Here is a 17,837-nt window from a genome sequence, read left to right as displayed (position 1 = left end):
GGTAGCTATTATCTTTATTACCATCTTTAAATAACTGAAAAGAAAAATTAACCACCAGAGAAATATAAAAAGTAAAAAGGAATGTAAGAGTATATACAAGCAAAACTGGTAAATTTACCAAACCTAAGAAAGCACCATTCTTTAGTGATAACTGTCACCATTAGCATGAAAGTAGAATTAACAACAAATATGCACTGTATTGATGTTCTGATTGCAGGTGAATACTACTTTGATCACAGACTTTAGCTGAAAAATTTTGTATAAGAAATCAAGGAACAAGCTCTCATTACTTTACAAATGTTTGAATTCAAGGTGAAAGGTTAGATACCCAGTTTCCCTCCACCCCATGATAATGAATATTTAAAAAATTATCTGAAGACACAGTAGAAATGTGATAGATTAAATATACTCAGTTCAGTTTAACTGTCTGGATACTGGCAGTATCTGTAGAATACGAATTTTCATTAGATAACAGAATTACTTTCTCAATTAGTCAGAAACTGAAGACTGTTTGGGGTTAAGTATTAGCATAACACAATTTATAAATCTAATCTAGTCCTATCTTATCAATAAGTACATGGTATAACACAGAATGTTTGATTACAGTCCAAATCCATGCTAAAGTGACCACTAAAACATAGTCGCTACAACAATTAGCTCTGGTTTGGTCCTGCTTCTTGTTACAAAGTCAGCATTCATTATTAATGACAACATAGTCCAGTGGGTAGTTTCAGTTAGTGCTAGAATGAGTGAACAAATGCTGTTTGTTGCAAACTTTTATATGCAAATATGTAGGTAAATGTGTAATATTTTCCATCTTTTTTGGCATTCCTTAGACATCTTAAAACACCAATTCTATCTATTGTACTGTCCAAGTCCTAGGGGAAGAAATATTAAACTATTAATATTCATCTTGAAGCCATTTTAAATGTGGTAGCACAGTATGGAATTTACACACTTAAATACATGCCTAACAGGAAACTAAATTCTTCCTAATGCAAACCATTGTAGTGAGAAGAAAGACTGCAAAATAGAGCTTACTTTCACTGCAGCAATAAGACGAATGTAGTCACTAAGTAGTTCTGAGAACATATAGAAGTCAGCAAAAGCTTGTTCTTGATGTAACTGGTCTATTTTCTCCTCAACCTCAGCAAGCTGTGACAAAGCTCTAGATAAAGCAGTATGATCCTCAGAATTACCTAACATGGCAGCACTTTTAGCAAAGGCAGCTGTGTTGGCTGAAAGTTCTGAAATAAAGAAGTATTTATTTTTAGTGTTCATTAGTAAAGTTAAAAAAAAAAAGCACTGATTTTCTACTTTCTAAATTTTATCTATTCACAAATTGTTCAAACAATATTTTAAAATAACTAGTATTTTAAAATAATAACCGTAACATAACCGTAACTGCAAGCACTCAAGAGATCTACCAAAAATTATGAAGAACCACTGCCTATTTTCCCAGGGGCAGAATTATGCTTAAATAATTTAGAGTAATAATCTGCCTCCCTCTTCTCTCCCAAAGTCCTTATTCTTTTCTCTGTCCATTCATAAAAAAAAACAAGAAATGTATTTTTAATTATGGAAAGAACTAGGAAGACTAAATTAATTTATACCACATACTTTGGTCTTTAAACATGTGTCAACGAAGATGATGGCTGTAGTTCTTAATGACAAAATTATTTAGCTACCAGGAGAAAAAAAAGGTAAAATTGTACATACAATTCTAATAAATCTTATTCTTTTTACTTTGTTGTACAACAATGTTCAGTAGAGTATTAAAATTTCAAAAAACATTTTTGGACAAAACCATTTCAGATATTTTGAACAAAAAAAACATATATTTACAGACTAACTACTGTCAATGACTAACAACTACATTGCCTGGGAGTTGCTCTACATTTTGTAAAGTTCTTGAAAAGAACCATAAAGTCCATTCCCTAAGAGATATAACACATATGCCAAAGCTGTTAAAAAATACTTTTAATAGTAAATGCATTAGGAGGTTTCTGTAATTATTTTAATAAAATGCATTGCTAATAATAGCACATATCAAATTATTTATTAAATATTTTAGAAAGCTGACATTAAAAGCCTAACTTGTATTCTTTGAAGAAAAAGAAAGGATGAAACCACCATGGTTTAATAAAATTACAACTCAAAATTTCTATGAACTTAAATAAGCCCAGATTTTCAAATATTCCCCTGTTGAAAAATAAAGAGAAAATACTTCAAAGGATTTTCCATGAAATATGGAAATATATGAAATATATGAAATATAGATATTTTCAACACAATCTTCAAATATCAGTTTTAAAATCTCAAATTTTTAATTATAATCAAAGTTACTAATAAGATATCTTCATTCATTAAACTGTAAATACATTTAACAAAGAGTTAACCAAGTGAACAACAGTTTTAATTCAAAGTTCAAGATATACTTTTACAAGCTCAGGATTCTTCTACTTCTAAACTGGAAGCTAGGTTAAAATAGAACAAAAAAATTCAAATAAAGTTGAAATAGAAAAACATTCTCTTAATCTACTGTTTTCACTCTTCTATAACAACCTCAGAATATTCTTTTTAATACAACTTAAATGAAATATTTTAATTAGCTTTATGGAGCAAAAAACACAGAAATAACAAGGCAAACAAACCTTTTCTATGACAGACCAGAGCTTCAACACTGGCGTGAAGTTTCCTAAGTTGCTGATCAAGATTCTCAAATTGCTGCTGCTTTTCTTCAAACCACTAAGAAAAAAAATGAAAAATGGAGCCAATTTAGCAAGAGCAAACCACTTGAAATTAGGTTACCAATAGCGAGCTACGCTCCTTGTTTTAAAACAACAAATTAACCACGTATAACCACGGTAGTCAACTGATGTGGTTGGGAACTAAACTCAATAAGCAAATTAATATCCTATTTTCTACTTGTACAGCTTTAAAATGCAATTGTTGGGCTCATTAATTCATCTCATTATTCAAGTCGAAAAATCAGTTCTTACTGCATCCGATTCATTCATCTTGATTGTCATTTTGTTGACAGCGTTGGCAGCCTTGTTCACCATCCTCAATATTCCTGCTCCACTCAGAGCCTGTGTATTAACTGCTCTAGGCAGCTGGAATTGAATGACAAATAAGGGCAAACAAACCGGTTAAAAGCCTAGAGGTTTAACTGGGCACAAAAGGGACCCTTCTCCCCAGGAAAAAAAAAAGAAGAAAGAAAAAGAGGTTGTATTTTCTTCACTCTCATACATTTCAATAGTGGGACCTAATTTCTCAAATACACTACTTGTACATTCTCAAAGGAAAACTTAAAAAATAAGACTTTCCATTTGCTTCTCTTCTGCACGTTTACATTTAGATGGAGCAAACACCCTGTTGTCAAAATATATTAAGAAATTGCCAAGCACCTTAACACTGACCACCTGTTTGCTAGCAGAAATAAACTGTTTATAAGAAAAGAAGAAGGAAATTTTGAGAAAAATCTCTTTATCCTGTTAGGATTGTATGGTTCTGAGTACTTTTAAAATTCTCAGATTCAAATAATAAAATAAATGTATATAGTAGCAATTAGAACTCTAAATGTGCCAAACATCTCCAATATAAAGAGCAGCACTGTTGTAAGTTAATTTAGGCTCTTTCAAGTCACAAAACCTTAATAACGATATTAGAATGTAGATACAGAAACATACACCCAACTACCTCTAAAATGGAGATCTGAATAGCTTATTTCAACACAATACCTAAGCAACAACTTAGGGTATTCAAAGTTAGACTACTTATAAACCATTCTCTTAATCTTCTTTTAAATTTTCAAGGAAGAGGCTGATCATTCTGCAAGTATCAGTGCAAATATATTTTGCTAGTAATTTAATTAAGTCATTATTAAGTCCTAATTTTAAAAAAAAGGTTCATTAATTACTTGCTGAACATGTAAACTTATACAAATTATTACACTGATGAAAATGAGAAAATATACATGTAGAAATAATACCTCAGAACTTTCCAAGAACTGCCTTAAATCAGGATCCTGTAGCAAAGTTGGATGTTTTACTGTTCGTTGAAGATATCTAGATTTAGGAATAAAATTGGTTCTTTACTTATCAGTAGCATTTTATGTTAAATCTTACTGCAACAGAATAAGAAACTAGGTAAAAAGTACCTTAGCTTACCTACTATCAGTCTGCCTTCACTCTATTTAGAATTTTATAGCAATTTGATAATTAAAAGGCTTTTTGTCCATCTTTTGAAAACTAATGTTACCCCAACTGGTTTGTTTGTTTCACAATTGTATAAAAAAATAGATGCTGGGGTGGGGTAAGGGCACGGGAACGGTTAAATAAAGTGCTCATTGCAGTGTTAGAGTTATAAAAAGGTGTATGAGCTTGCTGAATAATTTTATCTTTGAGTGGAATCAATACGTTTCCAGTTCTTACTTCAGCATCCTAAGATACATATAACTATATATTCCAGTTAACTTTTTTCATTGTTATTGTTACAAAAATGGGATGGGGGGAACCTACCAATTTTTTTGCATGTCAGCAGATTTAAATTATCACCACCAGCTTTGGTCTTTATTTGATAAGGACTAAATTTTCTTCAACATTTTTAGCCTTAATAAATGTATTCCTTACCAAAATAATGCACCACATAAAATACAAATGAAAAAGTAAAGGAAAACACCACTATAAAATCACTATTCGCCTAACTTCAGTCATTTTCCTTTACTAGAAAAGCTCAGATTTCTGTCATCCATAATAAATAATCAGTCATCCTTTCATAAAAAAGAAAAAAAGCTAACTATTAGATGATTTTTTTTTTAGAGGTAAATATGATTTTTTTATTGTTGTAATTAAATAAAGTTTACATTTCAAGTTAGCCTCCCATACAAACTTTTTTTTTTAACATACATTGTTATGAGACCCTAACTGCTCACCCCATTCTGCGACAGCACACTCCTCCCCTCCGCCCTTGATTCCCCATGAAAATTCAACCAGCTCCTAACTCTCTCTGCCTTCCCATCTCACCTCTGGACAGAAGCTGCCCCTTTGGTCTCTTGTATCTACTTGACTAAGAGGCACATTCTTCACGAGTATCACTTTCTGTCCCACAGTCCAGTTCAATCCCTGTCTGAAGAGTTGGCCTCACAAATTGTTTTAGTTTCGGGATGATAGAGAGTCCAGGGGCCATGCCTTCTGGGGTGCCTCCAGTCTGAGTCAGACCATTAAGTCTGGTCTTCTTACTAGAATTTGAGTTCTGCATTCCACTGTTCTACTGCTCCATCAGGGACCCTCTGTTGTGTTCCCTGTCAGGACGTTCAATGGTGGTAGCCAGGCACCATCTAGTTCTTCTGTTCTCAGGCTGATGAAGTCTCTGGTTTATGTGGCCCATTCTGTCTCTTGGGGCTAATACTTTCCTTGTGTCTTTGGTGTTCTTCATTCTCCTTTACTCCAACTGGCTGGGACCAACTGATGCATCTTAGATGGCCGCTTGCAAGCTTTTAAGACCCCAGATGCCACTCACCAAAGTAGGATAAGAACATTTTCTTAATAAGCTTTGTTATGCCAATTGACCTAGATGTCCCCTGAAAGCATGGTCCACAGACCCCCCAGATCCCTGCTACTCTGTCTCTCAAAGTATTTGACTGTATTGAGGCAACTTCTTAGCTTTGGTTTAGTCCAGTTGTGCTGGCTTCCCCTATAGTGTGTGCTGTCCTTCCCTTCACCTAGGATGATTATCTACTATATTAGATGATTCTTGATTACTTATCTAATCCCAGTTTAAAAAATGCTATCTTTTGCTAGGTTAATGATTATATACAGTAATATTTCAATTATGTTAGTTCACCTCACAGTTAATATATATTTATTCTCTTTCTCTAGAATAAATGTAGTAATTTCTTCTATCTTTTTACAAGGTAGGCTTCAAAAATGCCTAAAATGTAAACATATCAGATATGCCTAACATTAATAAAGTTTCTGAAAAACAGTGATGATCTTCTCTAAAGTCGAATTCTATACACTGATCAAAATGACTATTTTATCGATGTTTAAATGTTAACTTCTGTTCTTCCATACTTAAATAAAATACATACTATATTAAGCTTCATTTTAAGTCAGCAGCCCATGTAAGACACCATTATAATAGAAATTGATCATTTAACAGGTATGTGCAATACAGTCTACATTGTGGTTTAAAAGAATATTTGCTACGGATGATTACATGATTAATGTAACTGATATCACTAAAGTGTACACCTGAAAAATGCTGAATTGGCAAATGTGTTACACATATTTTTACACAATAAAAAAAAATTATTGCCTATATTATCAAAGCAAAAAAAGAGATGCAACAGGAACACTAATCCTGCAAGTTTAAGAAATGCTGGTATTTTCCCAGTGGAATTTTACTTACAACTTTAACACTGAAATTCTCCCAATACTATTAGGTAAATTACTGAGTTGCTTAGATTGCTACTGCTAAGACATTTTGCATGACTTGTTCATCTCATTGCACATAATAGCTAGTAAACAGCAGGCACTCAGTTATTGGTAAGATAAACAAGAAGGAATGAATACATAACATCTGGACCCAACCTATCACTTGTATTCTAAAACAACTTTCCAAAGTGAGCGCTGCAGAATACTGCAGAATACTAGTCTTATGCAATACTCCTGAAAAAAGACTGGCTCTATACTCAAAAAAGTTTGAAATATACTACATACATATCCCCTTTCTTCAAGACTTATAATGCACAGCAGCATACCACATATTAGTATCCTGATGAATCAATTTTGGGAAATGATGTTTAGAAAACAAAAGTAAAACTTTCCTTTCTCTTAAGAGTTACAGTGAAGTAGAAAGCGACCATTAAAAAAAAAAAAAAGTATTAAGCTTATATAATCTTAAAGTTAAGAACAGAAACATTAAATGGATTTTAAAATAATGAATATTTATAAATATATACCAATTGAGAATTAAGGTCAGAGAGGGTGGTAGATATATAAAGGAAAGATACAGAACAAAAACAGGAAAAGAATGTAGGAAGAAGAAAAGACGTATGGGGAGAAATAGAAATACAGAAGGCAGAAAGATACAATGGAATTGATGAAAAGTAAGTATTCGACTCAACAAGAGGTGGTCAATAGCTGTTCTTCAGCTTCGCTCTTAAGAAAGGTTACTGATAAATTTAGTCACTTGGGGCTTTCAAGTTCCTATCTACGTACCTAAAATACAACAAAACAAAGCAGGTTATATAAAATGCTTGAAAGCAACAAAGTTAAACATAGTTATCTTGCTTGCAACTGACACATGTGATAACAACGACCAATTAGAAAAGCACAAAGAGCCTGGGTCTTTGATATTAATTTGTTCATTCAACAAGTATTTATTGAGCACTTACTAGGTTTCAGGTACTGTTCTGTGTACCTGGAATACATCAGTGAACAAAAATGACCAAGATCCCTTCTCTTGTGGAGCTTACATTTTAGTAAGAGAAGGCAGACAATAAACTTTAAAAATAATAAACATATAAATTATACAGTGTGTGATAAGCTGAGAAGTGCTGTGGAAAAGAAGGAAGGATAGAACAGTAGGATAAGTGTGAGGTGTGGTTGGTGGCAACTCAAACAGTCCGATAGGTCAGAATAAAAACCCACTGCCACTAAGTTGATTCAGACTCATAGCGACCCTATAAGACAGAGTAGAACTGCCTCATAGGGTTTCCAAGGAGCGGCTGGTGGATTCAAACTGCTGACCTTCTGGTTAGCAGCCGAGCTCTTAACCACGCCACCAGGCCAGAATACAAAAAAGAAACAAACCAAACCAAACCTGTGGCCATCTAATTGATTCTGACTTACAGCAACTCTACAGGTCAGAATAGGCATCACTAAAAAGGTGATATTTGAACATTTGAACTTGAAAGACGTAAGAGAGTTAACCATGCAGATACCTGGGAACAAAGAATTCTAAGCAGAAGGAACGGCCAAAAAAAAGAATGTTAAGGCAGGAAGGAACATGCCTGGGATGTTTGAGGAGAAGGCAGAAGGTCAGTGTGCCTAGAGCAGAGTGATCTAGGAAGATATGAGATCAAACATGTATCAGAGGTCGGTGATGCAGGTCATGTAAGGTCTTGTAGGTCATTATAAGGACTTTTGGCTTTTATTCTGAGTAAAATGGGGAGTGATATGATCTGACTACTGTTTTAAAAGATCACTCTGGCTGCTAAGTCAAAAATTGAGCAAAGGTGCATGATGGAAGAAGGGACACTTAGGAGGCTACTACAGTTAATTAAGGCATTGGGACTAGGGTAGTCAGTAGATGGTGAGAAATGGTTGCATTCCAGGTATCAAGAAGCAACAGGATTTCCTAATAATTAGATAGTTCAGAAAGGCTGTCTACCTCCAAACTTCTTGAGATGAAAGAGTTGGTGAATTTATCTACATTATCTGTTTAGGCCTTGTCAGTTGGGCTTTTAGGTGCCTGAAATGAACATAACCTTAACTGATACACTTCAATTTTAGAGATAAGGAAGAATGCCCTGATGTTAAGTAACTTACCAAAGGTCACGCAGATAGTGTGTAGTGGAGTGAGGCTTGAACAGAACTGATTCTAAATCTTGTACTCCTGTACATTGTATTATCATGTGACACTGAATTTCTCAGCTTATATTTACAGAAGTGTATCCTTACCCATAAAATAACCTCAACATGACCTTAAGGTAAGATGTGAAGCACTCTAAAGAAAATCAAACAAGTGACCTTAGCGATACTCAACAGAGGTAGTCTCTGCTTACTTTACTGAGTGTGGCACAGGAGAGCACTTGAGTACTTAAATACTCCCTCTCTTCCTAGGTTTTAATACCAGATGTTTATCCTTTCTGTTCAAGATAGTCATCTGGATTCTCTAAGTTGAACAAATAAATACGTAAATGATTACCACAGTATTGATAAAGTAATACAAACAGAAACACTTTCCTGACTGACCAGATCTGATCAGTTTGGGTACCCAGCAAGTACTGCATGTCTACACTAATGTTTAAATTTTTAGAAACATCACAGGAAAACCACTTTAGAAAAGTCTGCTATAGAAAAGGTTAAGGAAAATGCAATTTTAAAATCTTATACAGATTCAAAAATAAATGTGCAAGGGAACTAATTAAAAGTGGCTGGGACAGGAGAATTAGGATTAGAGTCAAATTACAGAAATCATTCCAGTTCCTTTGCTTGTATGCTTTTTCTTTAGTCATTTTTTCTAGTGCAAAAATGAACATTTCCTCAAACTGTTCTTTTTTCACTACTGCAAATTCCACTAAGGTAGCATCTAACAAGTAACATTTATCTGTAAAGAAACTGTCTTCACACACTAGTCGAGTTTCAGTATTTCCTTAAAACTTTCTTCAATGTTTCATATTGCATAAAGATATGGTTAAATAAACCCACTGGCGTCAAGTCAATTCCAACTCGTAGTGACCTTATAGGACAGAGGAGAACTGCTCCACAGGGTTTCCAAGGAGTGGCTGGTGGATTCAAACGGCCAACCTTCTGGTTAGCAGCTGATCTTTTAACCATTGTGCCACCAGAGTTCCTTAGTACCATAAAATGCAGTCAACTCAGAAGAAAGGTGAATGAAGAATCAAATTATATGTCCTTGGTACAATAAATCTTCATTAAGTTGCTTATCAAGCATGCCATCTGAAATAGTTCAAATTTACTCATAGAAAAATAGGACTTGAAAGGTCTCTCAAAAGGTCATGTTTACACTTTGAGAAAGGACTAAGTAAAATCAAGGCACATGATTATCTACCTTTATTCTTAAAAATATTGTCTATGGCCTCTCTCAGAACAGAATCAATTCTAATGCCTAACCTAAACTTCTTTTGATGCAATTTAAATTCTTCTCCAGAGTAACTGCTGATTTTTACACATCCATAATCCCATCTCTTAAGTCTTCTATAATTTTAGATTTTAAACTACACATTCCTTTGCTTTTTAACTGCAACTTGTTCAAAACTGACTTTACTGTGGCATTTTCTTAAAATTTACATAATTTACCATTATAAACCAGAAATTGTCTTAAAAATTGTTTTTAAAAATAATTTACACCCCAGAGATATATATACCATCCCCTAAAATCTGTCCTACCCACCTCAATCACCATTTTTAAGCCAAGAATCAAAACAAAACAAAACCTATGAAATTAAGAAAATGTTTCAAACCTAGTAATTCCCAACTTACGAACAGACTATGTTCTAAAAGCTGGGCTTTAAAATAGTTTCAAATTTTGTTTTCTCACATTTTTAGCTTAGCAAGGAAGAAGTAAATGTTAAGATTCTGGGAATGGAATTCCCCCCATCGACTTCCCTTCTAGCCTGCCACAATGAAGGCAAGTCTTTAAAGGTACAGGGGATGTGTAAAGTCAAGTACTCTAAGAGAAGTAGAGTGTATATTTTAGCCTAAGTATACAGTTAATCAACTGAAGCAATGACTAATACTTCTGTATACTCTGGACAAAATGAATTATACAGAAATAAGGAAGGGGGCAAAACCCACATTTTTCACGGTATTTAATGATGTTCTTACTAATATTTCAAAAGAAAAAATTTAGATGAACTATAATTAATCAAATTATCCAACACAGTACATGGATAAGGTATAACTTCCTAAGAAACTAAATAATGAAGAGGTATTTTTTTATAACTAGTCCCTGGATGGCACAAACGGTTAAGTGCTCAGCTGCTAACCAAAAGGCTAACTAAAAGGTTGGTGGTTCAAGTCTACCCAGAGGTGCTTTGAAAGAAAGGGCTGTGATTTACTTCCAAAAAATCTGCCATTAAAAACCCTATGGGGCACAGTTCTACCCTGACTCACATAGGGTCACCATGAGTCGGAACCAACTCAATGGCAACTGGCTATTATTGGTTATTTTTATCAACCCTTTCCCCCCTTTACAACATTCATGCTTTCCTTTCACACATCTGGTAATTTCTTACTTCTCTTGCTAACTACAGCTATGACGTAGTAACTCTATTCCCAAATAGTTCATGACCTTATATTCTTGCTTGTACTGTATGATACAAAAATAGGTGCTATTTTGTTACAGAGATGATTAACGAGAATAAAAACATATCAAGTATACAGCAGGGTGTTGTTGAAAGAAGCAAATTTCTTTATAAGTCTAAGGCATTCTTAGGAAGAGCCAACAAGTGGTACTTTGAAAAAAATTAATCATTAAAATTTAGTTATGTCATATAATTAGATTTACATTACTGAAGTAAAAACATAAAAGTAGTAAAGTATATTTGTCTAGAATTACCTTTCAAGAGCTGCTCTCCGTTTTTCTACAAATTCAGTGGATGATGAATCTTCTTTACCCACTTTGACCTTGGTCATGCCTTTGAAAAAATTGAATGAGACCCATAATTGTTTCTGTATAACTTAAAATAACTTTAAACTTGACAAAAACAAAAACTCCTAAATTTGTAACCAGTATCTTAAGTCATTAAAACTCATATGATATGCTAACATCTCTACTTGGTAAATGCTTACAAAGGAACAGATAAAGCTGTGTTTGTAGTTTTCTAACACGTAACTGTTCCTTTATGTAAAAGTATAAACCAAAAACCAAACCCACTGCCATCAAATCAATTTTGGCTCATAGCGACCCTACAGGACAGAGGAGAACTGCCCCATGTGGTTTCCTAGGCTGTAATCTTTACGGAATCAGACTGCCACATCTTTCTCCCTCCAAGTGGGTGGCAGATTCAAACCTTTTGGTTACTGAGCGCTTAATCATTTCTTATCTATTGTATATTTCACTCTTGGTAAATTAAAATGTGTCTGCACTGCAATATGCATCCTGGAATTTCAAATCAGTGTTCAAGCTCAATTTATATTTTCATTTCTTATGAGCAATAATTAAGGTTTTCTTTTACCATAGGGACTAGAAAAACAAAAATAAGTATAACCCATGGATTTGCTTAATGTTTTCCCTACTGCAGATTCTAAGAACATGTTCTTGTTAACTTATCCTAACTGATCTTATTATAGTTAAAATAACCGGCTCTTCCGCAGACATTTAGAACACAATTTTAAATTTAAAAATACAAAGATCATGTTAATCATTTCTGTATTGGCAATTTCAATATTAATACTAATATATGAGACTGTAGTTTTTTTTTTCCTGTTCTTTTTCCTTTCAAAAGTAAATTCTGAAGAAAGGAACTACTGATACATACTACAACATGAAACAACCTTTAAAACATGCTGAAAGAAGCTTGTCACAAAGGGTTGCATATGATCCATGATATATGACTCCTTTAATATACAAAATGTCCAAAACAGGTAAATCTAAAGACAGAAAGTAGAAGAGTGGTTGCCTAGGACTAGGACGTATGGAGAGATTGGGGAGGGGAGGGCTGATGGCTAAGGGGTTGTTATGGAATGAATTGTGTGCCCCCAAAAACGTGTATCAACTTGGCTAGGCCATGGTTCCCCGTATTGTATGGTTGTCCACCTTTTTGTGATCTGAATATCCTGTGTTGTAAATCCTAACCTCTATGATGTTAATGTGGCAAGATTAGGTTATGTTAAAGAGGATTAGGGTGGGATGCAACACCCTTACTCAGGTCACAGCCCTGATCCTTTGCAAAGGGACTTTCCCTGGGGTGTGGCCTGCATCACCTTCTATCTCACAAGAGATAAAAGGAGAAGCAAGCAGAGAGAGGGGACCTCATACCACCAAGAAAGAAGTGCCAGGAGAGGAGCACTCCTTTGGACTCCGCGTCTCTGCACTGAAACGCTCCTAGACCAGGGGAAGATTGATGACAGGGACCTAATCCAGAACCGACACAGAGAGAAAGCATTTCCTGAAGCTGGCGCCCTGAATTCAGACTTCTAAACTGTGAGAGAATAAATTTGTTTGTTAAAGCCATCCACTTATGGTATTTCTCTTATAAAAAATAAATAAATAAATAAAAACAACCCAAACCCACTGCCATGGAGTCAATTCTGACTCATAGTGACCCTAAAGGACAAAGGGGAATTGCCCCATAGGATTTCCAAGGAGCGACTGGCAGATTTGAACTGTCAACCTTTTGGTTAGCAGCTGAGCTCTTAACCACAGCACCACCAGGGCTCAGCACCAGATAACTAAGACAGGGGCACTGGGTTTCTTTTGGGGGCAATGAAAATGTTCTAAAATTGATTGTGGTAATGGATGCACAACTCTGTGAATATAATAAAAGTTGCTGTACAATTTAAACGGGAAATTGTATAGCATATGAATTATATTTCAATAAAGCTGTTTAAAAAATGGATATGTACAGCAAATGTAAAACTATGCAATTATTCTTCAGGTTGGTACATTTAGTCAATAATTAACATATACCACCAATTAACATTTTGGTAAACATAATTTCATTGAAAATACAATGGTTTGAAAAGGAAAATCCAGACACCTAAAATTACCTCCTCTGATTAGACTACTAGAATTAGTAAGGTTAATTATTCCACATATTCTGCTTCCCTGAAATCATCTTAATCACTGTATAGTTCTTTCCTTCTTTTGTCTTCACTGAAGTCAAGGGTCTTCTCCTGGAGGTAACTGTTATGGGCCATTGTGAAAAAAAATAATAACTTACCCTAACCAGTTTATTGTTACAACTTTTCACCTCTGTTGTTGCTCTTTTCTAATAGTTTACAGGCATACCTCATTTAATTGCACTTTAATTGCACTTCACAGATACTACATTTTTTACAAATTGAAGATTTGCGGCAACCCTGCGTCGAGCAAGTCTATTGGCACCATTTTTCCAACAGCATGTGCTCACTTTGTCTCTCTGTCACATTTTGGTAATTCTTGCAATATTTCAAACTTCTTCATTATTATCATATCTGTTATGGTGATCTGTGATCAGTGATCTTTGACGTTACTATTTTAATTGTTTTAGGCGCCCTGAATCGTGCCCAGATAAGACAAACTTAATAAATGTGTGTGTTTTGATTGCTTCACCATCTGGTGTTCCTCCGTCTCCTCAGGCCTCCCTATTCCCTGAGACATGACAATATTGAAATGAGGCCAATTAATAACCCTACAATGACTTCTTCTAAGAGTTCAAGTGAAAGGAAAAGTCTAAGTCTCTCAATTTAAATAAAAAACTAGAAATGATTAAGCTTAGTGAGGAAGGCAAAGGAAAAGTTCTTGAAGGAAATTATAAGTGCTACTCCAGTAAACACACGATTGCTAAGAAAGAGAAACAGCCTTTTTGCTGATATGGAGAAAGTGTTAGTTGTCTGGATAGATCAAACCAGCTACAACATTCCCTTAAGCCAAAGCCTAATCTAGAGCAAGGCTCTCTCTTCAATTCTGTGGGGCTGAGAGAGGTGAGGAAGTGGCAGAAGAAAAGTCTGAAGCTAGCAGAGGTTGGTTCATGAGGTTTAAGGAAAGAAGAAGCTGTCTCCATAACCTAACAGTGCAAAGTGAAGTAGCAAGTGCTGATGCAGAAGCTTCAGCAAGTTATCCAGAAGATCTAGATGAGATAACTGATGAAGCTGGCTGCATTAAACAACAGATTTTCAATGTAGATGAAACAGCCTTATATTGGAAGAAGATGCCATCTAGGACTTTCATAGCTAGAGAGGAGTAGTCAATGCCTGGCTTCAAAGCTTCAAAGGACAGGCTGACTCTCTTGTTAGGGGCTAATACAGCTGGTGACTTTAAGTTGAAGCCAATGCTCATTGACCATTCGAAAATACTAGTGCCCTTAAGAATTATGCTAAATCTACTCTGCCTGTGCTCTATAAACGGATCAACAAAGCCTGGATGACAGCACATCTGTTTACAACATGGTTTACTGAATATTTTAAGCCAATGTTGAGACCTACTGCTCAGAAAAAAGATTCCTTTCAAAATGTTACTGCTCATTGACAATGCACCTGGTCACCCAAGAGCTCTGATAGAGATGTACAAGGAGATTAATGTTGTTTTCATGCCTGCTAACACAACATCCCTTCTGCAGCCCATGGATTGAGGAGTAATTTCGACTTTCAACTCTTATTCTTCAAGAAATACATTTCATAAGGCTACAGCTGCCATAGATAATGATTCCTCTGATGGATCTTGGCAAAGTAAATTGAAAACCTTCTGGAAAGGATTCGCCGTTCTAGATGCCATTAAGAACATTTGTGATTCATGGGAGGAGGTCAAAATAGCAATATTAACAGGAGTTTGGAAGAAGCAGATTCCAACCCTCATGGATGACTTTGAGGGGTTCAAGACTTCAGGGGAGGAAGTAACTGTACATGTGGTAGAAACAGCAAGAGAACTAGAATTAAAAGTAGAGTCTGAAGATGTGAATAAATTGCTGCAATCTCATGATAAAATTATAATGGATGAGGCGTTGCTTCTTACGGATGAGCAAAGAAAGTGATTTCTTGAGATGGAATCTCAATCTTACTGGTGAAAATGCTGTGAACACTGTTGAAATGACAACAAAGGACTTAGAATATTACATAAACTTAGTTGATAAACCAAGGGCAGGGTTTGAGAGGACTGACTCCAATTTTGAAAGAAGTTCTACTGTGGATCAAATGCTGTCAAACAGCATTACATGCTACAGAAAAATCTTTAGGGAAAGAGAGAATCAATCAATGCGGCAGACTCCATTGCTGTCTTGTTTTAAGAAACTGCCACATTAGCCATTAGAGAAATGCAAATCAAAACTACAATGAGATACCACCTCACCCCAACAAGGCTAGCATTAATCCAAGAAACACAAAATAATAAATGTTGGAGAGGTTGTGGAGAGACTGGAACACTTATACACTGTTGGTGGGAACGTAAAATGGTACAACCACTTCGGAAATCCATTTGGCGCTTCCTGAAAAAGCTAGAAATAGAAGTACCATACAATCCAGTAATCCCGCTCCTTGGAATATATCCTAGAGAAATAAGAGCCATCACACGAATAGATACATGCACACCCATGTTCATTGCAGCACTGTTCATAATATCAAAAAGTTGGAAACAACCTACGTGCCCATCAACGAATGAAAAAATTTGTGTGACCCATTTTATTGCGGTAGTCTGGAATGGAACCTACATCATCTCTGAGGTATGCTTGTACATGCAATTTGTTGTTGTTGGTAAGTGCCATCACGTTGGTTCTCACTCACAGCGACCCTACAGGACAGAGAACAACCGCCCCATAGGGTTTCCTAGGAGCAGCCGGTGGATTTGAACTGCTGACCTTTTGGTTTGCAGCCGAGGTCTTAACCACTAGGCCATCAGGGCTCCTAGACATGGATGTCTCTATAATCAACCAAAGCCCTATGAAGGTGGCAACAGTTATGTGCTTCTGAAAAGAGTCCTCTTCCTTTAGTGGGAAGTTATAGCTTCCCAGCAAGGAGAAAAAGTAACTACTGTTATTCCACCACCCCACTGTAAGTGCTTATTACTTGAAAACCACTAAGTCTTTAAAAGGGACTCTCACCTTTTAAATTCTTTGTAGAAATGTATTCATTTTTACTTTAAAATTTTTACGAACATAACTAAATAGCAGGTTAGGTCAAAAAGCGAAGAATGTCACCCTTGAGTACTGTGCTCTTTAAAAAAATTATCTATATAGGACCAAACGGACATCAGTTACTCTAAAGCATGGATGAAAAGGTGGGGGTGGGAGGAGGCAGTGAGATTAAGTTAATGGGAGTAGAACAACTAGAATGGAAATAATGAGAATGTTGACACAATGTGAAGAATGTAACCAATGTCAATGAACATTATTTGTAGAAACTGTTGAATGGGAACCTGTTTTGCTGTGTATACTTTCACCAAAAATATAGTAAAATATTTTTTAAAAATTTTATGAACAATATGTAATTTATAAGTGATTGCTTCTGTCACTGGTTGGCTACCAGGGGGTTCAAAGATCAATTTGTTACCCACGTTTAATAACTGTTCAAGATGTTATGGCACATATTTTGAGGAACTTTGCATTACTTAGAACTTCATCTTACTATCTTACCACACTTTTACATATACATATTTACTTTTATACTATACATATTTTCAAGTTGTCTCAAATTCTTTTTGGCGTAAGTATATAAACAAACAATTTTAAAACAATTCAAATGTATATTGACATACAATTCTACAACAATATAGCATTAGATTTTTAAAAATTGAAAAGTTTTCTATTTTAAGTAAAAAATAAAAGCAAACCTTGATCATATTAAAATAATCATCCCAAAATTAGGAGGGAGATTAGAATGATGTTAATATTAGTAGGGTAAGATAGCCTGCAGTCAAAACTCAACTCTGCCACTCAGTAGCTATAATACTTGGGACATGTTACATAACTTCCATGAACCTTAGTTTCCTTACCTATTAAGTAAGAACAATGATAAATTAACCTCACAAAGTTGTTGGGAGGATTGATTGAGAGAATGCAGGTAAAGTACGCAGCATACTGCCATAGCACAGTAAGCACTCGATGAATGTTAGTTATTCCTATAACTTAACTGACAGTCTTATAATTGGCTACCTGGTCATATATCTGGATAATACGAACATGATTGTGTCACTGTCTCTTACTAACCTATGAAGGCTATCAGAATCAGTTAAGAGAGATGCTACACTTAGGATTTAGTTTCTTACTTCAATTTTAAATTTACATATGCTATGTACTATATTGCAATAATCTGTCAAAGGTTTAAGACTAGGACAAAAAATTAGATGGAAACAATGAACTTGGGCATCAGAATCTAGCTCTTACTAAGTCTTTTTTGGTCAGTGTGTAACAACTAGACTAGCATGTGTCTAGCCACCAAAATGAGAATAAT

At 35.1% G+C, this 17,837-nt stretch overlaps 1 protein-coding gene across 1 annotated transcript in view; it reads right to left on the bottom strand.

Moving 5' to 3' along the window:
• The window catches only part of SNX2 (sorting nexin 2), a 54,515-nt gene that overhangs the window by 9,104 nt on the left and 27,574 nt on the right, over nt 1–17,837 (bottom strand). The window contains exons 7-11 of the mRNA XM_004384274.2: nt 11,314–11,392; nt 3,995–4,070; nt 3,003–3,116; nt 2,655–2,748; nt 1,042–1,247 (exon numbers count right to left, since the gene is read on the bottom strand). Of these exons, the coding sequence (XP_004384331.1) occupies nt 1,042–1,247; nt 2,655–2,748; nt 3,003–3,116; nt 3,995–4,070; nt 11,314–11,392 (569 nt within the window). The remainder of the gene's footprint in view (nt 1–1,041; nt 1,248–2,654; nt 2,749–3,002; nt 3,117–3,994; nt 4,071–11,313; nt 11,393–17,837) is intronic.

The sequence above is a fragment of the Trichechus manatus genome, unplaced genomic scaffold (assembly GCF_000243295.1).
Source record: "Trichechus manatus latirostris isolate Lorelei unplaced genomic scaffold, TriManLat1.0 scaffold00121, whole genome shotgun sequence".
Taxonomy (NCBI): Eukaryota; Metazoa; Chordata; class Mammalia; order Sirenia; family Trichechidae; genus Trichechus; species Trichechus manatus.
This window is presented reverse-complemented; position numbering and strand designations above follow the sequence as displayed.